The sequence below is a fragment of the Drosophila ficusphila genome, unplaced genomic scaffold (assembly GCF_018152265.1).
Source record: "Drosophila ficusphila isolate 14025-0441.05 unplaced genomic scaffold, ASM1815226v1 contig_106, whole genome shotgun sequence".
Taxonomy (NCBI): domain Eukaryota; kingdom Metazoa; phylum Arthropoda; class Insecta; order Diptera; family Drosophilidae; genus Drosophila; species Drosophila ficusphila.
Genome location: NW_025063993.1, coordinates 3,987,376 through 4,011,695, shown reverse-complemented (window position 1 = coordinate 4,011,695; position 24,320 = coordinate 3,987,376). Strand labels below are relative to the sequence as shown.

The 24,320-nt window shown below is 39.8% G+C and overlaps 8 protein-coding genes and 1 non-coding gene across 15 annotated transcripts in view; 5 read left to right on the top strand and 4 right to left on the bottom strand.

The window, feature by feature from the left end:
- Nucleotides 1-550: 550 nt before the first annotated feature.
- Nucleotides 551-2,701, top strand: LOC108099741 (prolyl 4-hydroxylase subunit alpha-1). Its single transcript, XM_017203366.2, has 7 exons — nucleotides 551-756; nucleotides 877-1,179; nucleotides 1,237-1,433; nucleotides 1,536-2,167; nucleotides 2,219-2,272; nucleotides 2,333-2,498; nucleotides 2,557-2,701. The coding sequence occupies exons 1-7, from the start codon at nucleotides 659-661 to the stop codon at nucleotides 2,613-2,615; spliced, it is 1,509 nt and encodes a 502-aa protein (XP_017058855.2). The 5' UTR covers nucleotides 551-658; the 3' UTR covers nucleotides 2,616-2,701.
- A 2,288-nt stretch (nucleotides 2,702-4,989) lies between these two features.
- Nucleotides 4,990-6,092, bottom strand: LOC108099762 (uncharacterized protein CG13380). The gene is made up of 3 exons (XM_017203391.2): nucleotides 5,887-6,092; nucleotides 5,445-5,830; nucleotides 4,990-5,191 (listed from the first exon to the last, which is right to left on the bottom strand). The coding sequence occupies exons 1-3, from the start codon at nucleotides 5,903-5,905 to the stop codon at nucleotides 5,057-5,059; spliced, it is 540 nt and encodes a 179-aa protein (XP_017058880.1). The 5' UTR covers nucleotides 5,906-6,092; the 3' UTR covers nucleotides 4,990-5,056.
- Nucleotides 6,093-6,366: 274 nt separating this feature from the next.
- Nucleotides 6,367-6,871, bottom strand: LOC108099789 (uncharacterized protein CG13380-like). The gene is made up of 2 exons (XM_017203418.1): nucleotides 6,644-6,871; nucleotides 6,367-6,576 (listed from the first exon to the last, which is right to left on the bottom strand). The coding sequence occupies exons 1-2, from the start codon at nucleotides 6,806-6,808 to the stop codon at nucleotides 6,493-6,495; spliced, it is 249 nt and encodes an 82-aa protein (XP_017058907.1). The 5' UTR covers nucleotides 6,809-6,871; the 3' UTR covers nucleotides 6,367-6,492.
- Nucleotides 6,872-7,288: 417 nt separating this feature from the next.
- On the top strand, nucleotides 7,289-9,913 carry LOC108099916. Of its 2 annotated transcripts, none has more exons than XM_017203580.2 (5): nucleotides 7,289-7,535; nucleotides 7,604-8,108; nucleotides 8,165-8,212; nucleotides 9,070-9,128; nucleotides 9,183-9,913. In XM_017203580.2, exons 2-5 carry the CDS (start codon nucleotides 7,631-7,633, stop codon nucleotides 9,324-9,326), a joined length of 729 nt encoding a protein of 242 aa, XP_017059069.1. In that variant the 5' UTR covers nucleotides 7,289-7,535; nucleotides 7,604-7,630; the 3' UTR covers nucleotides 9,327-9,913. The 2 variants fall into 2 exon arrangements, with proteins under 2 accessions (XP_017059069.1, XP_017059068.1); XM_017203579.2 differs by having other exon boundaries at nucleotides 8,266-9,128.
- Trnap-cgg lies at nucleotides 9,608-9,679 on the top strand. Its single transcript has one exon. It is a non-coding gene; the product is annotated as a tRNA-Pro (tRNA).
- A 486-nt stretch (nucleotides 9,914-10,399) lies between the features above and the next one.
- On the bottom strand, nucleotides 10,400-14,366 carry LOC108099915 (ubiquitin carboxyl-terminal hydrolase nonstop). Its single transcript, XM_017203578.2, is given in 6 exon segments — nucleotides 10,400-10,540; nucleotides 10,800-11,614; nucleotides 11,959-12,069; nucleotides 12,128-12,529; nucleotides 13,574-14,201; nucleotides 14,203-14,366. Coding segments are annotated over 6 exon segments (2,133 nt in total). The 5' UTR covers nucleotides 14,337-14,366; the 3' UTR covers nucleotides 10,400-10,497.
- Nucleotides 14,367-15,107: 741 nt separating this feature from the next.
- Nucleotides 15,108-17,176, top strand: LOC108099957 (protein aurora borealis). The gene is made up of 2 exons (XM_017203637.2): nucleotides 15,108-15,492; nucleotides 15,554-17,176. The coding sequence occupies exons 1-2, from the start codon at nucleotides 15,215-15,217 to the stop codon at nucleotides 16,887-16,889; spliced, it is 1,614 nt and encodes a 537-aa protein (XP_017059126.1). The 5' UTR covers nucleotides 15,108-15,214; the 3' UTR covers nucleotides 16,890-17,176.
- Nucleotides 17,177-17,699: 523 nt separating this feature from the next.
- Nucleotides 17,700-24,320, top strand: part of LOC108088318 (protein phosphatase 1 regulatory subunit 16A) — a 62,249-nt gene continuing 55,628 nt past the window's right edge. For 2 of the 6 annotated variants that reach the window (XM_043209123.1, XM_043209115.1), the window contains exon 1: nucleotides 17,733-18,708. The gene's annotated coding sequence lies outside the window, so the exon portion shown is untranslated. The other 4 variants (XM_043209119.1, XM_043209118.1, XM_043209117.1 and 1 more) reach the window with 4 other exon arrangements.
- LOC108099965 lies at nucleotides 18,716-22,684 on the bottom strand. Its single transcript, XM_017203652.2, has 2 exons — nucleotides 21,247-22,684; nucleotides 18,716-21,179 (listed from the first exon to the last, which is right to left on the bottom strand). The coding sequence occupies exons 1-2, from the start codon at nucleotides 21,580-21,582 to the stop codon at nucleotides 21,015-21,017; spliced, it is 501 nt and encodes a 166-aa protein (XP_017059141.1). The 5' UTR covers nucleotides 21,583-22,684; the 3' UTR covers nucleotides 18,716-21,014.

The window sequence follows — 24,320 nt, the reverse complement described above, 5'->3', positions numbered from 1 at the left end:
CCCAAACCAAATTATCTTTTATTTGTGTGAATGTGGTTATCTTATTATCGTAAAAAATGCACTTGGAAAATTTTCCATTCTTGCCTGAATGCATTTGAGATTTAAAATATAAAAATGGATTACTTATACCCTACTCTTAGAATTTTCAATAGGGTTTAAATTTTAAAAGCTTCACTTGAAAAATATTCTTAACTGCTTGTACAAAACTACTTTATTCTACACACTTAATTTTTGTTTACCCAAGTGCTCAATATTATTTAGATTCTAAAATTTATCAAAATAAAATCTGTTAAAAAGTAACCATATACAACCAACGATGTTGGCTCAAAAATGATGTGAACAATGTTGCAGTCGTAGCTAACTTCTGTAAAGATCGTTTAATTTTTTTAAAGATATTGTTGAAAAAATAAATTATAGACAATTTTCTATTCTATATTTTTTTTTTTGAGGAATTACTATTGAGACGGCTGTTACCAATACACCATGAAATTAGAGATTAGTTGATAAGCAAAAGCAAAAAGTTTTGTTTTAGTTAAACTAAGCCAAAATGCAGTGGTTTGTGTTTCATCTAGTCCTTTTATTTAATTATGTTCCGAGTTATTTTTGCAAAGAAAAAACAAAGAGCTTAGATGAAAAATTTCTATATAGCACATCTGTGATGAGCATGACAAAACTTTTGGATGTTGAAGAGTCTTTAAAAGACATTTTGGATGTGTACGTTCAGGAGATGCAGGCGAAGTTAGATATTATTAAATTGTAAGTTTTAATTAGCTAAGGAAACAAATTTCTTTCATAAATGAATGCTATTATTTCGCTTTATTTAAACTTGAGTTTTTGTTAAAGAAATAAATTTCAAGCGTAACTTCATTTTTTTAGGTATCAAGAGTCGTTAAAAAGAGAAAAGTTTGCCACGCTGGACGCAAAAGAGGAGTACGTGTCCAATCCTCTAAATGCATTTCCTCTGCTCAGGCGCCTCAACCAGGATTGGCCCAAGTGGCTTAGATATCTGAAACTGGCGACAGCTACTAGGAAAACCAAAGAAATGGAAGTGCACTTAAAATCTGCTCCCATTGAAGATGACCTCAATGTTGCTCTGAAGGGAATGACGCGAATTGAGCAGTTTTACGATCAACACGCAGGGAACTTAGCCAAGGGACTCCTATTGGGAAAGAAATTTAAGTGGGTCAACATTAACTAAATCTGCATTTAATCATTACATTACCAATTACGTTGTAGCTCCCAATTGACTTCTCTGGACTGTTTTGCATTAGCAAACTTTTACTACAACCAAACTCAATTTGCGGCATCCACACACTGGTATCGCATGGCCTTAAGACTTCACACGGCTCCCCAGGAAAAGATCTACGATAAAGTATTGGGCTTGAAGAGAAAAAGGATCTATAAAAAATATGCCAAGGCCATGCTCAAAGAATGTAAGTGTACAATTAGACTTAAATCACAAGGTAAGTTAGGTCAAAGATCAAAGTTAAGGTAAATTCATAAGCACATGCAAATAATTAAAAGTCTTATTTTAGCCCTTACTTTGGATAAAGCAAAACCCAATCCTATGATGGTTAGAGAATGGAATAGCTTGGCCAAAGAGGTCGTTCGAGAAGACAACTATAACAACATCAAACAGTATATTGACGAGTATCTATCAGGAGACGAGCAGATCTTTCAAGAAGAAGCCGCAACAAGAAAGACTAAGCCATCAAAGCTAAAACGCGCCTGCCGTGGAGATTGGCCAAAGAAATCCTCGCCAGAACTCATATGTCGTTATAATAGGGACACATCCGCATTCGTTAAGTTAGCACCGCTCAAATTGGAATTTCTGAGCATGAATCCTCTAATAGTTCTCTACCATGAGGTGCTCTACGAGCAGGAGTTCAAGTCACTGAAAGACATCGCCGTGTTTAATGGCACCATGACTGATGGTTGGACATACGTTAGCTTTGACAAAAAGGGAAACCCTAAGCCCCAGGATCGAGTGGTGAAAACAATGGCTTTTCAGGGCTCTACTGCCGCCGTTACCCGCAGCATCAATCGAAGGATAGCAGATATGAGTGGACTGGATATCCACGAGAACATGGCTCTTCACCTCACCAATTACGGATTGGGCGGCCATCTCGGAAAGCATGTCGACTACGTGGAGTTGGCCAAAAGACCGGTTTGTGATTGTTGCTAACAAATTTATACGTTCTTAATCTCTTTTCTCCAGGCAGACTTTTTTGCTGATATAGGTGGCGATCGAATCGCTACAGCAATGCTTTATGTAAGTGCACCCCAGCTATATGTAATTAAAAAACTTATATTATATTTTACCTTCATTCAGGCAACGGATGTTTCCCTGGGTGGAACCACCGTTTTCACAAAACTAAAACTAACCGTAGAGCCCAAAAAAGGAAATGCGCTGATATGGTTCAACTTGAATAATGCTGGAGATCCGGATCCCCTCACCGAACATTCTGTTTGCCCTGTCGTAATTGGTTCCCTATGGAGTGAGTTTTATATAGTTATCTGTAATTAAAAATAAAAAATATCCATTTTATTTCCCAGCAATAACTAAATGGATTCACGAACGCCAGCAGATATTTAAGAAACCTTGTTTTGCCTAATTGTAAACTCTGTTAGAGCCTCCTCAAGGAAGTCATGCAAATAAACAGCCAACGCCGAGGGGAGGAATCTCCAACTGGCGCCCACAGCTCCTTCCGCCTGGTGTCTCTTTCCATTGTTTGCCATAAAAATTGCAAGTGCCACTAAATTCAGAGCCAGTATTGGCAGGGGAGCCTCCGAAGAGGGGTTGAGCTTATGTGCTTGCTCCAAATACCATTTTGTGGAAGTGCACACTTCAATGAGGGAAAGAGGGCGACTGCAGCAGTCAAGCAGGGCACCGAGGACAATAGCCAGGCCGACGTACTTAAGCCAACTTTGACTATGCTGCATCCAGGAGTCAGATAATGGGGGTGCCACCATGTGATTTAAAGGGGCAACGAGCAGGATCTTATGAATATTTTAAAACAGGGTTAAAAAAGGGGTCGTGGACATAGACAAATTAAAATTTCAAATTCTGAATACATGTTAGCAATTAGATTTAAAAATTTCTGAGCTCTTATTTCTTTAGTCAAGAAACAGGAAGAATTTTAATTGAAGGTAAAGCAAACCCTAATAGCAAACAAATCATAACTTATATAGGAAAAAATGTTGTTTAATTTTCGGGTTTGTACCTCTTTCAAGAGCATTTCAAATCTCACAAGATAGGGGGGAAACGCAAATACTTAAAACTGTTCCACTAATTGGAATATTTTGGAGTGGCATCCTTAAACCGTGCATTAGTACACAGCCAAGTCCATCTGGAACTTTAAATGAGTTTAAAGGCCACTAGGTTTAGTAGGGAGCCAAAGCGAAACGAAATCAGCATGAAAGCAATTGTCCAAGTTATTCCAAAGTGCCCGCAGGCAAAAGACACTCGCACACCGAGGCAACTGCCAACTGGCGGGACAACTGGCAGAAATGGAAGCCGGGACGAAATCCTCTTGCTGTTGCCGTCAACTGAAACTGAAGCTGTTTTTGAAACGGGTTAAGGGGAAGGCGCTGTCGGATGATGGCCTCGCTGGGAGAAAGGAAGTGCCGGTGATGTTGTTTATGTAGCCATTGAAACTGCGATCCGTAGTTAAGGATTAACAAGTTAACCAAGGGCTGCCGTTGTTGACAAATGCAACGCAAAAGTCGTTAAAAAGAACGAGGACGCCATCTAATAATGTTGGATATGACATTAATTTGTTCACAAGTTTTCTTTTAGACGACAATGTTAACTATTTTGGGTATTTTCGCACTATTACCTACTAGCCTTTTTCATGATAAAATAAACTTAAAGTATTAGCTGCCTTATCTACTCGTTATTTAAAATTAAAACAAGTCTCACCTCCCCAGATCATTACAAGTTATAATGAGTGCAAACAAAATAAGGCAGTGACTAAGCCAGAAGTTCCAACAGTCCACTGCCGTCGTCCATTGATTTACTATGGCCGTTTGCTGAAGCACCAGAATGCGGATGCACCAGAACTGGAAGTGGAAGTCCCAGGAAAAGGGAATCCATTGAATGGCTTGCCAAGTTGTTGAAAGAACTGCAGCGCAGGGAGCCAGAAAAAGCGAGAAGCAAAAAAAAAAAAATAAGTCGGAGCAAATGCAATCTAAAGCGTCTTCACTTACCAGCAGGAGTTAGCCAGAGAATCCAAGGAGGACGATACCACAAAGTGTCCAGGGGGACTTGGCCAGGGGCATTGTAAAGCGATTTCAAAATGTGCTGAACTCTTAAGTGATTGAATTGTTATCGGTGACATGAATTTGTCCGCTGATTTGAATAGGGGGACGATGGGCATCAGCGCTGCAATGAAAAGATGGCAGATAAGTTAATTCAAGTGCGAAAAATAGAGATTTTATATATGTACTAACCTGAATCAGAATGTCGACGGGCTGTAGTCCTGCAGCTTTTTTACACCAATCAGCAGGTGACCCTAGCACAAGACCCATATAATAGCTTTAGAATTTAATGTTTTCAAATGCAAACGAGCATAAGATGAATCACAAAAATTAGACATGCATTTTTAAAGCTTTACTTAAGCCAAACTTTTAAAATTATCAAATGATTTCACTGAAGATAACAATCAATAGATTGACACCAATTTGAACGCTCCTATAATTTTGTAACCAGCTGTAAGCGCATGCACATCTATTCCATGCACTTTGCGGCGAGTCACTGCCGCAGTGGCAATCTGCAGAGACTAGGCCATAAGGGTTTATGGTAGTCATGTCCGTGCCGCAGTTCCTTACTGACAGCTTATATGTGCGCTCCATAAATGTCACGCTGAAAAAGAGAATCCTGGCCTGAGCGCCAAGGGGCCAAACCTAAAAATACCCTTATGTATTAAGACTACTCCCAGTACGAATTCATCTTTGCAGTAGGAAATCTCTGTCGCGTTAGAAAAAAAGTTAAAGTTAACTTATACATTTATTAATGTATTTAAAGGTAATATGCAATGGAGTGTCAAACTCTGAATTATAGATCGTCATCACTGGGCAAATCGCCGTCTTCAAATTTACGTATAGCCTCCCAGCTGATAGGCGCCTTCTTTATCAACTGAATAGGAGCCATGCAACATGGACAGCCACGAAGGTCCATGAGAAATAATTCCTATTAAATTTAAAGGAAAAAAAATTATGATTAGCAAATTACTTAATAAATGTATTAAATTAAACAAACTCTGGTTATTATATATATACGACCACCAAAAGATGGTCTCTACTATAGTGTTCTTGTCAGAATTATTATTATATTAAATATTTAGAGCACCAAATATGAAACACCAGGAAAATATTGGTGACGCCTCTAATGAGTATTAATAAAAGGAATAACAAAATAAATGCTGTTTTTGTGGCGGACTTACGTGGGGATGTTTCTCGCAAATCTCGGAGATGCGACCGTAGAAATACTGATGACAACGATCACATTCGTAGGCGGTGGGAGCACGTTGGCATATGCAGATCCTGGTGCTCCCGTGGTTCTCGGACATATCGTTCTTGAGCTTTAGACGCTCCTCCGACTGAATCTGGATATTGATCTCCCGATTCAAGGATACACTTCTGTACAGATCCTCCTTGAACTGGAGGTACTCCTGCTGCTCGGCCTCCAATTCGGTGAGGGGAAAGGACTTAAATGATTTCGACGACGGCTTCTTGATTATGGTAACATCTTTAATGGATGGAGCCGAGAGGTTCCCGTAGCGTTCTCGGAGCCGAGCGGCTATGGAACACGGATCGGTGCCATTCGTCTCTGCAATAAAAACCTTTTAAGCAAATACCTTACTGCGAAAAAAATCGTATAGCTACCGAATTTCTCAAATGACATCGTGTTTGTTTATGTTACCTCGCTTTTGCTTTGCTGTATACGAATCAAAGTATCGTAAGCGCTGACAAATATTTATAAATTTGTTTTCTGAAAAGTTCCATTTGTAAGAAACTCTAGTTTTCCGTTATTCTGACCGAAAACACTTTGGCGACGATGCCAACTTAAGTTAACGGCGTTTGACAGTGTTGTGAAACGTGAGAGGAGTCAAAACAAGGTATCGGCTGACTTTTGTTTGCTTAAATTACAGTGATCACTGGATATGCGGTTTATGTAATCAGTTGCCAAAGTAAAAAAAAATTCAGAAATTCCAAATTTATGCCTCGCTTGGTAGAACGTAAACATGCTGATCAAATGAGTACCAAAATGTCGAGTATTAACTATCCACCCTTTGAAGAGTCCACTGGTATAAGCATAGTGCCTTGCTGCATAAATCAAAATTCAATTTAATCAAAACTTTTGAATTAAATTATAATTTTTATCTTTATTAAATTATTGGAACAGTTACATAATGTTTATGTATTTCTATAATGGGGTAACCCTTCAATATTCGTCAACGAATTCATTGTTTGGCATTAGAGCATCCAATTTTATTTTTTAGTCTCGGATTCTTGCAAGTAATTTGCATGGGCTCCGCAGAAAGCACAATTACGCGCATCCATAAGAAAAGTCACCTATGAATCAGTCATAAATTATATTTATTAAAATTATTTACCGTTTCCTAGCCCATTTAATACTTACTTCGGGATGTTTTGGACAACGTTGCGAAATGCGGCCCACAAAAGATTGCTTGCAGCAATTGCAGACGATAACATTTTCGCGCTTACGCTCGCATATACAAAACTTGGTAGCGCGTTCAGTACCCAAATTAAAGGTTGAAAAGTTATAGGACTTCTGGAACTCCATTTCTCATCCGACAAGATTTAATAACTTCAAAGTTTTTCTGCCTGCTATAGTGCTGTAAAACGTCTGCCTGCTCTATATTAGGAATCGATTTATTGTAATCGAATAGGATGTAGCAACAGAGTTGCTCACCTATAGCCAAGATACATTATAATCAGTTAGCCACTAAACCTATTACTAAAAAAAAGCGTTTGTTTTTCTCGAAATCGTCTGCCGCGTATGACAAAACAAATCAAGAACATATTAATTAAGTGTACCAATAATAAGATTAGGATTATTGATCTTAGTTCAGTGGCGTACGCAGGTGTGGCCATATCAGCTGCACCCTTAACTTTTAAAAAATTATGACCTCTAATTTATTTGTATGTAGAAATACAAATTCATCTGTCATTATGTAACGCGGTTTCTGCTTTCTACATGCCCAAACGTATGCACTAATTTTTGCGCATTTTTGGCAATTTCTATCGATGCCAACAGCTACTCACTGCCGCTGCGATCAGCTGGCAATCACCACGCCTAATTTTGTTTACTAGTAGACCAGCTGTCCCGGCTTTTGTTCTCTCGTGCCCAATTGTTTTTCCCGCATTACTCTTCAGTTATTAAATTTCGGCTTTCAAAAATAAGTGCGTCAGCTTAAAAAAATTAATTTTCGCGGAGGAGGCCATATTGGGTTTGATCGTTGAACAACAGTAAACAAAGTGATAAGGTGTCCCAATCCCGCGACATTTCAGTGAGTGCACATATTTGCAACTAATTAGTTCAAATCCGTAAGCAGCTTCAAATTTATTTTCATTCAAGCTCCTTCGAGAAAACTACTTAAACATAATGGCAAGTTCCACAAACCTCTTGGATTTGCCATTGGAAGTTCTGGATATAGTTTTCACCAACTTAAGCTTTGACGATAAGTTGAAGCTAGGCCGTGCTGATAAAAATTTGGAAGCGGCCTTCAAATTCCACATCCGAGATAATTACACGAAAATTTCATCCCGAACACTACCGACTGAGTATTGGTCAGAATTCTTGATGATTTGTGGCTCCATTGTCAATGAAATAGATGTTAACTTTTTAAATGTTCATTATTTTGATCTGATAAAGCAATATTGCTGCAACCTGAAGATCATAAAAGGACTCTATGTGAAAGATTGCAAATGCTTGGCCGCCAAAAATTTACTTGGGGGATTAAAAAGCTTGGAGTCTCTGGAAGTAACTATAACAAATAGGAACACAGCAAAAGTATTGCATGCCTTGCAGGAACTTTCGAGTTTAAAAAAATTAATGATAAAGTATCTAGGTGCCAGTCCAGGTATGTAAGATCAATTTAAGATCAACTGTTTTTAACTTTATTAATTTATTATTTAGGTGATTGTAATTCGGACGTTCTGATAGAACCAACAAGCTTGGATCAAGGTAAGATTTTTTTTAAGATAATACACCGATATAATTTTTTCTTTCTTATTCAGCTCACATACATAAGTTAATCAATTTGGAAGAGTTGGTTATTAGTTCGAGTTTATATCGTCATCCAATCAACATTAACGATATTCAATCCCAGTTAAAAAATCTTCGCTCATTAACACTAAGCAATATACAAGTTTTTTCACCTATTGAAGACATGGAGATTACTTTGCCATCGTTGGAAGACCTATCCATTAGTCGATCGCTTATTAATTTCCAATTGCCTAATTGTCCAAAGCTTCGATCGCTTAAATTTTTCAATTCGCACTGTCATTTAAATAACGTTTTTGAAAAGTGGATGACGATCCATGTTAAAACTTTAAATTCACTTATTGCAGACAGTGGAATATTTAACAAAAAAATGTTGACTTCTATGTTTTCATCAAGTGACTTCAAGGAATGGCAATGTCCCGAAATAGATACGCTTATTGTAAACAGTTCTGAAATTAAGTTTCCTTTACCATTTTGCCCCAAACTAAAATCTTTGGAATTAAGCGGCACACGCTTTTTCGCGATGAACTTTTCCTATAATTACCTACTGTATTGTCCGAACCTCTTGTCTTTAAACTTGGAGTGTTCCGAAATTCGGTCGCCAGATTACTTTCACAACTGGATCGCCAAACACTCGAATTTACAAAGTTTGAAATTACCAGAACAATTTTTTGAAGAACACGAATTTCTGCACTTACTTTCAAGATGCAAAAAATTAAACAAATTAAAAATTTCAACCTACGACAAAAATATAAAAAAAATATCACGCGGTTTTCTTAATTTATTTATCAAAATACTTAAACAAAATGGATTTACAGAAAGCAAGCCATTTGAATTAACAGTTTCCCCTAATGCATTTCAAGAAATACAAAGTATGGTAAGTTTGTTTGAAATTATTTTCTTCTTAAATACAATGTATTGTTTGTTTCAGCTGGATGAAATTCCAGGTTCCGCACTGTGTAAATGCTTTACAATACATATTGACGGGCACGTTTTTCTCGATCCTTATGATGAGAGTGATAACGACATGATGAGTATTTCCTTAAACCGATTGAATTCAATTATAACAAGTTAGTTACAAGGAGGAGCGCGGTACATTAATTTTTTGCGCAATATGTGATGTGGCTTAAATTAAAAAACATTTCCATGCAAACAAGTCAAATATAAATGGATATTATTGTGAAAAATTGGAAAATAATGGGTTGGTGTATCGGCTGTCCTAGCATGTTTCGCAACCGCCGCTCACACTACAGTCATCTCTGTCTTTCATACACAGCTTGTGTTGGTGCAGATGGGCAACGGAGTGGGGAACGCTGGAAGTTGAAAAGCGACATTCTGGACGTTCCTCGTACCGGCGGCTCGTTGGTCTAGAGGTATGATTCTCGCTTCGGGTGCGAGAGGTCCCGGGTTCAATTCCCGGACGAGCCCAAGTGATGTCGAAAATAATTTTTTTATTTCTTGTTTTGAATTGCTTGTATACCAATACCATTCCTTTTTCTCAAAGCTTAACGTGCTGTAGCCATTTCCACTAACTTTTCCCAAGTCTTAAAGACATGTCCATATATAAGCGAAAAAAATTAAAAATCAAGAAATCGTAAATATCTACACGAATAAATATTATTGATCCATAATACTTTGCTCTCATGAATCACAGTCTTAAAATACATGTGTTAAGTAACCCACAATGCACTACAAGTTTTAGAAAGACTCTGATTAAGTAGAGCTTAAATATTATAAATGAAATAAATGCTACAGTTTTTTGAGTCTCAAAAATACTTGTGGATTAGTGTTGTCAAAGCAAATTTTTTTTTTTTTTTAATTTAAGAAAAGAGAAACAGCACTCTACTTTGTTTTGTGCTTCCTTCATATCCCTTGTTTAGTTTTTTTATATTAATGTATAAGCCAAATGTTTTGTTTATATAATTATTTAGTTTTTAGTATTATGGATTCGATATACTTAGAACAAAACGGGTATCCCCACAAATCGAGTGATTAGATTACAGTTTTCAATAATTTCTTTTCATTCTCCATCGCTCCAACGTTTTGAGTAAGTGAGCTTAAATTAGCTCAATCGAGGGAGCACCCAGTATAGGATTTGTATCTTTTTGTATTTAGATTACTTAATTCTTAAGCGCTGCCGCGGCCTTGTCTGTTTTATGTGTGTTTATTCATAATGAAAGGTTTTATGCTTGTGGGTGTTTTGAGTTGAGGGATGCAGTCACTCCAAGGATCGCATCGAATGTCCTCTATTCGTATTCCAGTACGTTTTTATGATAGAACAATAAATAACTGAAAGAAGAGGGAAAATAAAAAGCATTAATAAATAAATAATGACGCTAGTCGGCACTTAGTCTTTACATTAGATTTTAGTAAAATTTTAAGCAATATTGTGAAAACTTTGCCAAACATTTAACTAGACAAAAAGTACTTAATTCTTAATAACAGGATAAAATATTGTTACTATAGATTTGACTTCAGAAGTTCTTTCTGTGCGCATCTCACGCAACTAAAAAGAAAGTATAAAAAGAAGAGTCTGGGAATTCCTTACCCCTCGCTGTCCAGCACCTGCTTAAGCGATGCCATCGTTATCACATGATCATCGCACTTAACCCACGTGTCCTTCTGGTGCCTCACATACGCCGTGTAGTGACCCGTGTCGATTGTGCCCACATGATTGACCACGGCGTACAAAGAGAACCGGAAGTCTCCATAGGCGTTCTTCTTCTCCGACATAAAGGGTGTCATATCGAACTCGACGGGGAATTGAATGAACGATGAAATCTTGCGATCGATCAAGGCCGAGTGCTCAAAGCGTTTCAGGTGGAAGGAGACCACGCTGGGCAGCGTGCGCAGGCTGAACTGCTTGGTGGACTCCTGGTAGGATTTGCAGGTGGAGCATTTGATTTTGGCCGCCGATCCCAGGTGCTCGGCGCGAGTGTAGCGCTCCAGGCAGTCGATTAGTGTTTTGGGGGACACTCCACCGTGCGTTGTCGTCTCCCCCAGATCCAGCGAAATGTCCCAGAAGGGATCGTAGGTGGTCGACACTCCGTTGCACGCCTGGCACACAACGTCGCTCTGCAGCATGCCAGTGAAGATCTGATCGATGATGCAATTGCACTGACCGTAGCAGTGCGAGCTGCTCGAGCTGCTCGAGTTGGTTCCACTTCCCGAGCCCGAACTGTTGCTCTTGCTCTCGTGCTCCGACTTTGCCTTCACGCAGTGCCGATGCAGCACGTCCAGGGTGGCGATGAAGAACTCGTGCGCATCCTGCTGCTCGTAGCCGGCCAAGTGCTTCGCATGGTTCCATATTAAATGCAGTAGCCGGTGCAGGGACAGCGGCGAACGGGAGCCCGAGTAGAACTCCTAAAACAGAGGAATCTCGTAGTTAATTTGTTTATAATACAGACTAGATGGTAGTTCTATTTGGTTGTTAAATTCTTTTTACTTTGCATTGTACTTTTTTATTTTAATATTCATTAATCTCTTCCAACCAAACTCTAACAAAATGTAAAAACTAAGCGTTCTTAATCAATAAATAAAAAAATCATAAAGGCAAGAAAAACTTCAGATTCTGGGAAAACGCAATTTTTTTTTAGACCATAAAGATAATTATCCGTAAGGATATATAATATGTATATCCTTAATATTCGTATACTTGACGTGTTACAATAGACTAAGAGCGCTTAGAAAAGGTATTGATTCCCCACCTGGAAGAGACGCGAAACTTCGCAGACGAGACATTTGTGCGAGGACTTGCTGCCGCAGTCGTGGCGATCTGACATGAAGTAGTCACTCAGCAGGGGCGTGTGAACCAGAGCCTGGGGTATTAGAGCGGATTAGTTCGAGGAACTGGGCGGATTCGTCGACATAACCAACCTGGACAATGCAGTTCATAAAGCAAGTGGCCCCCAGATTGAGCAGTCCCCTCAGTCCGATCGTTTGATTGGGCCTCACCAACCTGCGCCTCGCGTTGGCCAGCAGAAGATTCGTCTCCTTGGCTGTCGGAATCCACGGCTGCCAACCGATGCTCTTCTGCAGATCCTTGGCCTCCAGCTTGCGGTTGATCAGCGCATACTCCCTGCTCCGCGCATCGTAGATGAAATCTCTGCAGGCGTAGCAGTAGAGCGTTCCGTGGGACAACTCCAGAGCCACATTGTGCTTCTTTGATCGAAGGTGGCTGGTGATGTGGGCCCCCCGACATCCAAAGTAGATGCAGTGCAGGCACGCGTACAACTGGATGCCGTAGCTGCCGCACTCGAAGCAGTTGCAGTGAATCGCCTTAGGGGATTCAAATGCGTTACAATGGTTGTAATTGAAGAAAAGTAAAAAATAATAATAAAACAAAATAAAACATAAGCTAGCCAACCGTTTATCAATGGCTAAAAAAATTAAAAAGTACAATAAAATAAAAAGAACCACCTTTTAAATATAAATATTTAAAATTGTTTTTTATGACCTGAACCTATTTATGTTATAAAGTCCCTCAAGCCTAAGAGAGTTTGGTGTGTACACGAATCAAAAAATTGCTACATCTTGAATTTATTGTACTTATTCTTAAAAAAAAAAAAACAATCTGACAGCTATACAGGATATTTTTTATTATAAATTAGTTTTTATATAAATAATATATAACGGTTAAATATATCAAACTCTGCTGCGATACCGAATAAAGTGTCAATTTTCGAAAGTGTCAAAGACCACGTTTTTGGTGTTAGATCGCTAATTTCTCCTCTTCGCACTTCGTCATTTCATCCTGTACCAAAAAGTTTTAGTTTTAGGTACGGTTTTTCTTGTTAAGATGTCATTGAAAATATAATTTGAGTAAGTTTAAGCTTTCGAAAAATAAAAAAAGGTTAAAACCAAATTTTATCCTTACAATTAATAACGTCGCCTAGTAGTATATATTTTCCAAGTACATACTCTATGTATTTACATTTATATGTCTATCAATAATAATCGAAATCATCTCCATTAGCATACTAACTTATTATTTAAGGTTTATATACTTAAGGTTTATATTTGGACTCACATTAATTGTACTTAATAATATATTACTAAATAAAAAATAAACGGTTTTTACCAAAAAAATATATTCAACACTATTATCTATTTATTTTCATTTTATAACACTTAAACATTGAATTCTCTGTCAATCTTAACCCTCTCATTAAACTTCTTCGTGAATGCTACTGTGTCAGTGACCTTTCCCGTGACTCACTCACGGTTATGCAAATTAAAGCTCATCTCTGACGGCGCTCTTCCTTTCGCACTTTCTCACCTCTGCCCCTTTTCTTCTCTTTCCCCCACCGCACACACACTTACCTTCTTCTCGCGCGCATCTCTGTTGACGCAGGCAGCGAAGTAGGCGTCGATGACCCGGAATGTATCGTAGCTGTGCTCCTTCACGTAGCTCTGATAATGCCGACAGCCCGTCTCTGACATGTCGGCGGTGGCGTCGCCGCCCTCAAGTTCAATAGCAAGTTTTTGCACAGTACGCAAGCAGTCGGATAGGCGCAAATGTTTGGTGGCATCTAGGGGGTTTTTGCCCTTTCTTTGAGTGCTATCAACTGTTTTGATTAGATCAGCGGTAATAAACCGACCGGCATTTGTTGTTGCTGCTGTTTTTGTTGTTGTCGCCCGTGTTTCATTCTCGGCCGTTCCCCGGCCCGTTTCCGCACCCACCACCCACCCGTTGCAGCTCTGGCTGCTGCTGCTGCTAAATACACTCGTATTACTATCAACACTATTCTCTTTTGTTTTCGCCCGTTTTGTCGACGGCTGCAATGGCACGAATGCTTTGTCACACTTGCGCTGTTTTCGCCGAATTTTGGCCACTTTTGCGGTTCCCCGCCCGGCGGGATAAATCTGCAGTCGGCTGGTCGGCGTGCCAGCGAATTTGTTTAATTTCCGTGATTTTTCGCTGGCTTTTCTTGTTTCGGTTTCGCACTGCACACTCACACACGCATCCAGCCAACGTGTATGTGTTTGTGGGGGAGGGAAGACAGCTGGCAGTGTGACCAATTGCAGCGGCGCGTTCGAATACCGGAATAGGTATTTTTGCCTGTCGATTTGCAGTAATATGCATGGGTTCCAATGTTCAAGTTAAATAAGTTTTTTTTTTTTATTTTGTATAGGACGTTTATATTCTTAAATATTGTGAAGAACAATTCGAAATAACTGAAAATGTGAACTATAAAAAATTTTAAGCATAGTTAAGGACTCCTTCTTGTATTTTGCTCAGAGAGTTTAGTAGTACATTATACAAAATCAAAATCGAATATTATAACACTTACGAGTTAGTAGATCCAACTATTTTAAAGTAAGACAGTTATTAAATTTCCTTTTATGAATATAATTATTATATACATAGACATATTACCCACAATCGTAGACATGCACCGCGTTTTGCGATCAAACTAAGATGTTTTATGCTTCTGCTTTAAACACACGCTTTAGTTATGGGATTAGAATTAATATAAGAACTCTTTTTACTCCTACTTTTTAAAAGTTTTAAATAGCTTTTTGTGAAGAGATAGATACGTTGTTCACAGTTATTGCGTACATTTTTTTTAAATTGGGGATGCTGTCTCTTTGTTTTTGGTCCCACTATATATTTGAACGGTAAGTGCCGTCCAGCTGTTGTGTTATCGAATGAAAACATCAAGTGGCGCGCAATAAATAAAATACCAAAAGTTTTCTAAAAGCCCAGAGCCCGTTGAAGAAGTAAAATATAAGCACAATATAAAATATTTAGCAATAGTCGAATCGAAAAAGACTGTTTTTTTTAGGAAGAACCAACGATTTAGCAGTCCGTGGTTCGAATTTTCAACGATTCGATAAATCCTCTCCCCCATTAGCCAACACTGCAACATTTGAAAATACTGACAGCCTCCTGCAAATCGCAGCAGCCTTTTTGTTGCATTTAATTCAAGTAGAAATTAAACGAATTTGCGATTGGAAAAAATGTACAACGACGAGGTGCGCACGCCGCAAGCCCTCAAAAATCGATACTTTACCAATCTCAGTGGACTGAAATGCCAGGCGCGCAGAAATAGCCACACGAACAGCAACAATTCGACGGCGTCGGCGGCAACGCCAACGAATGGCGGCAAGGAAAATGGGATATACAGCCCCCAAATGTCGGGAATCGTGTGCACTCCACCCCCTAAAAGACTGCACAAGGTGCGCAATCCGTTTGAAGGAGCGATGGCGGATCGTTTGCACCTGCCGCTGATTGCCAGGTGAGTTTTCTTTTGGTGGAGTTAGCTCTGAATATCTAACTCCTTGATTTTTCCCTCGCAGTCCATCGCTTTTTCGCGCAAGGACTCCCCAACTTTCGTCCACCCAGTTCGAGTGGAATATAGACGAGGTATCCCAACTGAAACCCGCCGACGTGGAGCCACACGAAACGCAGTTCCACGATTCCCCCGATCCCGAGCAGGAATCCAAGGCTCAGCTGGCCATCAGCGCCTTTTTCAAGGAATCCCACATTGTGCCCAGTCCCGTGGACTGCCCGCTAAGGAAGCAGCGCATAATACTAAACCACAATGAGGATAATACTCCCATTTCGAATAAGTCCAGGAGGAAGCGGGACTGTGAGACACAGACGGAACTCACTCTTCCCCCGATACTGCCAAAAGCTCTGGAGGATGCTCTGCGTCCCTACTTTCAGCCACATTTGGCCGCCCGTCTCTCTGGCAGAAGGAAATCCAGTAGTAACGACATCTTCAACAGTTCCATGCGCAGGAAACTCTTTGATATGCACAACGTCATTGTTTTGGGCGAGCAGGATTCCGCTGATCAGTCCTCGCCGGTGGTGGGCTCTAGTCCGCAGGGCAAGCAGACCATGTTTGCAGGGCGACTGTCCGATTCTGCTTCCGGAGAAGGAAGTTTCGGCTGCCTTTCGCCGATAAGAAACTTGTGCGGTCTGCAACCAGGAACCCCCGATGATGGGAATTGCTCAGGAAAGAGGCAACTGCTCATGCAGGAGATGGGATTGCCATCGCCTATCGCTCCGTCCGAGCACCTTAGCCGGAAAATGGTATTCTCCAAGGTTGAGGTAAGCGTAACGGAGCAGCAGGACACATTGTCGGAGCGCACGGCTTTAAAATTCACACCAGACAGAAGCTCATCGCCTATGGGCGCACTGGAGCACTCGGACTGCAGCATCAATCAGCGTGTTAGACGGCTGCGGGTGAACAGCACTCGTCAGGTGATGATTGACGAAGGGGATCAGCCTCTATTCGAGGAAACCGATGAAGACGACGGAGCTGAGTCTGAGGAGGAGGAGGAGGAGGTCGAAGCCATGCAGTTGTCAACCCTGAGCTTTAATTGCAGCTCCTCCAATTCAGATACTCCGCGAGGACATAAAAGACATCGTTCAGCGCAGCGCAAGAATCTCTCGCAGTCTTTCAGTGCGAATTTGGAGGAGGAAGAAGATCGGGACCAGGATCCAGGTGCTAATCAGCAAGCAGACCCACCCTTAATCATCGTGCCTCAGCAAGGACCCAGGATTCCGCTTTATCGCACGGACAGCGGCTTCAACGAGACGTCCAGCACCTCGAACTTTGCCTGCTCCCAGGATATGCCTCTGGATGCTTCGATGGCCTGCTGCTCCACGCCTTCTACCCGATCGTGACGCCTGCTATTCTGCTATTCATGGTTGTAAATCGTTGGCCACAGTTCTGTAGGCTATTTTATGCAATAACTCCTTTTTCCAGGCTAATGAAAGGAAGACTCGACTTTTAACTGCAATGTAAACCCACCGTTTATTTATATTTAAGTCATAATTTGTGTGTTCTTAGTAAAAATTGCCAAATAGTTAAGTAAGCTGTTCGCTTTGTCAATAATATATAAAGTGCTTGAATTTTTTCTGTTAAAGAAAATCAATAATAAAACCTTCGATGCCATATTTAGTTTAATAAATTGATATGGAGTTTTACTAACTCTAACAGTTGGCTGCCTCTTTAATTGATATGAAATAAAAATATCATTTAAAGTCATTTCGCATTCCTATAAGGTTGGTTTTAGAATTAAGCAGCTTCGAATAAGAACCCTAAAAAATTATTTTAGGAATGGCAAAACAAGAGATAACTCATTAAAAATGTGCCAGCCAAAATGGTGTGAAATCGGGGACAGATAAATCTGTTGACTGCAACTCTATCGGTTATTCAAACTTAACGGACGTTTTCTTAATCGGTTAAAAAAAACGGCACCCGAGGGGTGGATGTAACTGCTATGTAACAAGGGGAATTCGTCATGTTAGGATGGTGTATCGGATAGGATAAAGAGTGCCGTAGAAAGGAGGGTGTCTCCGATAGGGTTGGCAGGTGAACTCGCTAGATTGGGAGACGCACTAGGTGGAAAAACACGATTTTGTCAGCGAACCGAATTTAGGGGAAACCTGGATTTTTTAGCGGGAATTCATGGGGATCGAGAGCATTGGGGAGCCGTTTTCACCATCTGGTAAGACTGTGTTTTTTTGAGTGCGCACGCGAGAAGAACGGTCGGCATTTGTAAGCAACATCAACAAAATTTAATTGTTTGTTTTGGGAAAAAATTCAAGTTGTTGATATTCTAAAATATTGCATTATATTTTTATTACGAAGCAAAGTAAGGTTCGGTTCGTGTGCCCTTCGTCTTTTGTGGTTTTTCGAATCGCGTACGGCCCAATCAAAACTAGTTAAACCAAGAAAGTTATTTAACCGAAATTATTTGTACGATCAGCGAAGATTTCTGCACAAATTTTCACCTGATTTTGCGAAGTGTGTGTGTGCGTGAGTTCTGTTATAAATAGCGAGAGAGACGAGGAAAAAGCAGATCGCTTTTTTCGACCATAAAAATGCCGAAAGAAAGTGCGGAGCGAGATAAATAAAAATGTTTGTTTGTGGGCCAACGAAATAAATTAGAACAACTCGTAAATAAGTCGGGCGCCAGAAGGCTAAGAGGAAAAAATGTACAAAATCGCAAACATAACCGAGCGGAAATGTGCAAATTGATGGAAAATAAAAAAAAGGAAAAAGTAGCAAATAAAAAAAATTAAAAGAATTCCTGTTACAAGAAACCAGTTCCTAACTCCCCACCTACTTCTTTCTGGCTGCATCCGTTTTGAGCGAAAGTTTTTTGCGCCCGCCCGTCCACTGTGCGAAATGTGTGCAAGCGAGTTGGCCAGCTGTTTGCCCAGAAGAGGAAGATGAAGCGGCCAGGAGGGGTGGCCAAGATGGGGAAAACGGAAAAATCTAGCCAATTAATTGTGCCGTGAAAGTGTGCGCCAAGTCAATGTCTATAATAAATACAATTTTTTACAATTTGCAGTCGTGCTTTTTGCGCGTTCCGATTCGATTTGATTGAAAGCAACTTTGCGAGAAAAAAATATAAAAAACTAACAAAAACGGAAAGTCTAGCCTTGCAATTGGACTTGGATGGATGACGACGGCTTTTTTTCGCCCGGATTCGAGGTAAGCCTGTTTAACGAGGGGACACTTTTTAATTTGCACGCGGACTTTGCATTTAAGGCAGGCGACAAATTATTTGCGAGTTGTATGCGAAAACACGCTCCCATTAACCTTTTATGGGTTTTTGAGGCGGTGATATAAACACTTGTGTTTTAGCTTGTACTTTTACAAAACCTCTTAATTTAGGCAAAACCAAAAATAATACAACAAAATAAATAATTATGTATAATTTGCCAGAACTTTTCAAATAATTACGAAATCATTAATAATCCAATATCTTGCGTGAGGATATAATATTTAAATATTAGCTTTATACAGGGGATTTTATTTTGTTATATAGCTATCAAAAAAGAAAATATATATTACGATTTAGTGTTTTTCATAGCCCAGATCTGAAGCGACCTAAAATCTATGATGTCTGATTATAAACGCTAGAGTTTCTGGACCGATAGTCTTGATGGAATAATGCTATATTATTGAAAAACTGAAGTGGTACGTGTGTGAGCGGGTCTTTCTGCACTAGTTAGAACGGAATAGGGCAATCAAGAGTGTAAACAACAGTTAAATGTTGTTAAACTCGAATCCAGCCGACTGCTTTCGTCACATGTTTTACGCTGGTAACTCCGCTCTCTTTTCGCCCTTCCGCCGTCGAGTTCTTTGCCTTATCTCCTCAACCCTTGTTATTTTATTGTGCTTTTTTCTTTTTTTTTGTTAAGCAGCCGGTTCTGCGGCTTTTGTATAACTTCCGCTATTGTTATTATTTTTTAGTTGTTCGTAGGAAGAAGTGTAATTAAACAGAGGTGGCAAGCGGCGAGCGGGGAGCGGTGAGGCACAAATAACCCTGCAGCAACTGCAGCAGCCGTCTCACGGGAGTTGCCACCTCAAAAACCGGTTACAAATCATTAAACTAAAATTCTAAAGCATATATTGTTTGTGTGCCTCGGCATCTGTACCGCTGTCCCTGTCGCACCTCGCTCCGTCCCACTCCCACCTGCATGCCTCAGTGCACAGTGGCGCACACAAGTGCAACTTGTTGCAGCAACTGTTGCTGCCGCCGCCGTGAGTTGCATGCTGCTGCCGCTGCCGATGCACTTTCATTAATCGGACGGAATAGGCCATCGGCAGATGTTTGAGTTGAACGAAAGTGTATGAAACAGGTCTGTTCAAAACTGAAGAGTTTGCTGAATAAATGACAAGTTGAATGGAAAAGAAAGAACATCAGATTCCATTTTTAATATCATAGATGCCCTGTGTGTTCGAAATTTGATGCACTAAAATAAGTAGCGATTTGATATTCAAAGCATTCACATTGGCGCAACAGGAAGATCATTTAATTATTTTTAATAAAATATTAAAATCTTGTTTTTCAAGAACCTCATTTTGAACTTCAGTCTATTATTATTATATAAAATAAACTAAATTTCTCCTCATCCCATGCGTGTGATTTGATATACATATATACCAAATCCTATAGCTACAAGAATTTTGGTAAAGTTTCAAGTGAAGTCTGAAATTATAATACCCTCTACAGGGTATGAAAAGTACAAGCATTTAAATATTTAATCTTTTTAATATTAACCATAGTACAAATTATGAAATGATATTAATTAAGAATAAGTTGCTCGTAATTCCCTTATGATTAATCTCAAATCATGAATTAAAAACGTGTTTTTTCAAGTGAATAACTAGATTCCGTATTAAATTGTATCATAATTATATTTAAAGACATGTCACAAGTCTTATTTTAAAAGGCAGAGCATCTCGACTTCTTCATTGGCATTTGACTAATCTTTCCCGTTTTTCCTGTTTCGGTTGCAAAAAAAACTAATTCAATTTGTCTAATATTCAAAATCGAAAGAGGGAAAAACTCGTTTATCGGCATCCTTGTGACACACTGACATCTTTTGCTAATCTCAAACCCTCCCCCCTTTCCCGGCCCCTCGGCTCCTCGCACTTTGCTTAATTAATTCTGCTTTCGGTTTTGTGTGCCGCCACCTATCAAAGTCCCCCGATTCCCCATTCCCTCTTGCCACCCATTGTTTGCCCTGTCATTTGCATTGATTTGCAAATTTTTTATTGGCCATTTCGAATCGAGCCTGACGTAATTTGTTAAACTTTGTTATTTACCTGCCTGACATCGATAGCTAACTAATCAGCGCGGGCTTTTGTGACTTTAATTTATTGGCGTGGGGTATTTCGGGCGATTTAACTGCCAAGGACTATTTCTTCTCCATGTCCTTACATTGTTTATTGGGCCTTTGGGTACAGGATTAAGAAACAATTGGACAAATAATTTAAAATTTATGATTCTATGTTCTTTTTAGCAGATCTTCCACATAAATAAAGCTGACGTTTGTATCGAATATGAGTTTCTTATCGAAGTACCAGCCTCCCCTCAGCATATACTCTCCAGATGGAAAGGGTAGAATTAATAATTCCGGTTTCAGATAAAAATCTTTGACGATTTGGTCACCCTGTGGTGTGAATATTATTGCCATTAATAATTCTTGCAATTATTGTAAATAAATTCGTTGTACTTACCACGAAGGGACAGGTGTGATTAACGTTTGAGAATTCCTTGAAGATATTGTAGATGATGTTTATGAATGGATCATAGTGCCTCTTTAAGAACCTGCACGCGTCAACAGTGGACTCCAGTACCCATGGCTTGAAACCATTGGCCTTCTTATAGATTTTTGCGTGAAGCTGTATGTTGTAAGCCGGATGCAGAACAGTTCCATTCAAATTAAGCAGAACCCTGTCCCGACTGACCGCCTTCAGACGGTAATAGTTGAAAACGAACCACGATCCGTTGTAACTCTTGCACTGGAAATTCGTAAACTTGAAAACAACTGCATCCTGTAACGAATAATGCATTTCTATTCACAAGCCAATCAATCACTTTATGTTTTGTTCACTCACATCCACTGCAAAGTTAAAGGCAAGAACTGCCCCAAAGAGAAGAACGTATTTAGACCACATTGCTTCGCTATTGTAATGCTGGCTTATTGAAAATTGGGTTGAACTCACCTGTCTGGAGATCAATATAATTTCCGCATGAAAGAAGCACTAATTTACTCTGTCATTTTGCTTCGTGATTAGCATGTAATAATATTCGTTTCGATTAGCTGCCTTGGTGGATATTGAATCCATATTTGTATTAATCTTTTCATACCTTTGCAGATAGGTATTAAATATTTTTAATATATATTCAGACAGAAGTTTGCAACGCATTGAAGAAGACACACCAAACCTCATAAAGTATGTATATTCTTGATCAGCATCACGATCTGAATCGAAATACGCTTGTTCGTCTTTCCATCTGCCCGGTTGCCACGCACAACTCCACTGAATTTTGTCGACCCGGCACCTAGCAGCACAACTTCCCTGCCCGGACTCCACCAAATACGTCGTACCTCAAACTCGTAGATGCGCCCCACACTTTACCTAGCACCTTTCGGATCTCCGGAAGACAGTGGCACTTGGTTTCCACTTCCACTCGCGCTGGCACTTTCACTCGTATGACTTTCACTACACTGTTATCCTGGCGTGGGTCTTTGACATGACCGTCTTCCGTGGCTGCTCCTTCCTAAGTCTCCGCGCGTTGTGCTTACGCTGTCCTTTTATATCCCATGCTAGTCCCGTAATCCTTCTCCAGCCGGCTCGCTTGATCGGATCCAAAGTCCCTCGATGTCCCGTTGATTTACGGCGTCTCCTCTTTGTGCGGATCCAAAGTCTGCGGATTAACCGTTTAACCTCGATGCCCTTGCCGACTAGAGTCCAAGGTCCAGAGCGGCACCGTTATTTCCCGGCTTTTTCGCTCTGCGCCAGTCCAAGGTCCGATATTTCCCGTTCCACCTGGACGGCTTTGGCTCCTCCCGCTGTTGCTATGCGACGTTTCCCCTGCACTTGAATATGCGGGAAGTTTTAAGAATCCTCACAGTGTCATATTAACAATCGTCGAAAATATAGAAACTTATGTAATAAAAAAAAAAATAGACATAGCATCGAAGTTGATTAGCCTTTATGTATTTTGGTCGACATATTTGATGACTGCAACTGCAAGGGTATATAAGCTTTGGCTCGCCGAAGCTAGCTTCCTTTCTTGTTTATAAGAACTTTGGGAAAAGGTTTTATAAATAACTAGTAAACCCAGCGAACTCCGTCCCGCCACCAGATGGCGATAGTTTTAGGTAAAACTTCGTTTGGTGTTTAAAAGATAAAGAAAATTTTTTTTTGTTTATATATGAAAAGGAAAAATTTTATTTCGATACCATTAAAACTTTGGCCATTTCCGAGTGTTTTGCAATATTACACTTTGGTTCCTCAATAATTTGAAGATTTAACGGTAATTTTAATGCTGAATGAGCCGTTTGGCATCCTTCTAACAATATGGCTGCTATTCCCAAAGAAGCACCTGCAACAGCTATGTTGGATCTCGCCCGAACAGTTGCTAAAGCTAATGACATGAGGAATGTCTTGTCAGTACCACCAGGGGCATCTAGGAAATATAAACCACCATTTTCTTCATCGATTGCCTTCATTAAAGTATCAAACTTTCTTCTGTTGGGAATTCAACAGGGGTACATTCGCTTGAACTAATAAATTTAATTCCTGGTGATCATATTCACGTTCCCGTTCTAATTCTCGATTAAATGCCTCATTCATTTCACGATTTGGCGCTGGCATTCTAACCTGATTAATATATTACCGCACATGAGGTAACACATATATTATCTTCGATCAAGAGTAAAACCCGATAATGTATCTCCTCATTCATCAAATTGTTCACAATCAGGATGGCGACTTCGTCTATTGTTGGAGCATTAAATGTCCTTTCGTGTGTTCCAGATGGTCGTTTATCTGCTTTTATGACAACTTTATAGTCATCATTTGGCATGCGCTCTAAAGCACTCTTAAACAACCTGACCATCGCATGATGTTCATGAAGCAGACACTGCATGTCTTGAAGAATTGCTCGCTTCATCCCTTCATTGATCGCTAGACGTCGATCAAGTTGTTCTTCCATGTTGCCCATGTAATTTTTTTTTTTTAAATTTTTTTTGTGTATCTTCGAAAGGTAGTAATGATCCAATTCGATGGTGAATCTGCCCTTGTATCTAAGATAAAGTAAGTTATTCTTTAACTATATTCTATGTAATACAAAAAAAAAAAACCTTAAATGTCGGATTAAATCCTCGTTCTTCGATAATATCTGCCCCAAATGACGTCATTTGGAAACAACCATTGTATTTTCGGGTATTTGCAAGAAAGTGGCGTGATTCTTGTGTTTCACCACAAAGCAACGAATACAATGGCTCAGGTGGCGGAGTCAACAATGGCAATTTAACTTTACCATTAAAGCAGCATAATCCAGGCGTTTCTCCGGAAAACTTCAGTGCACCGCAATACTCGCAAACAACGTCCATTTGCCCAATGCAAACGCTAGGATGCAAGCTGTAATCAGTGATGCAATCGTATTGAAACGCTGCTCGATTCAAATCAGCACTTGATAAATTTCTTCTGCGTCGCAAATGATCTATTTCTTGACCTCTGTTGTAAGCTCGACGATTCTGCATTGTCAACCGAGCCGTATTACGGATTGCCTCTCTTTG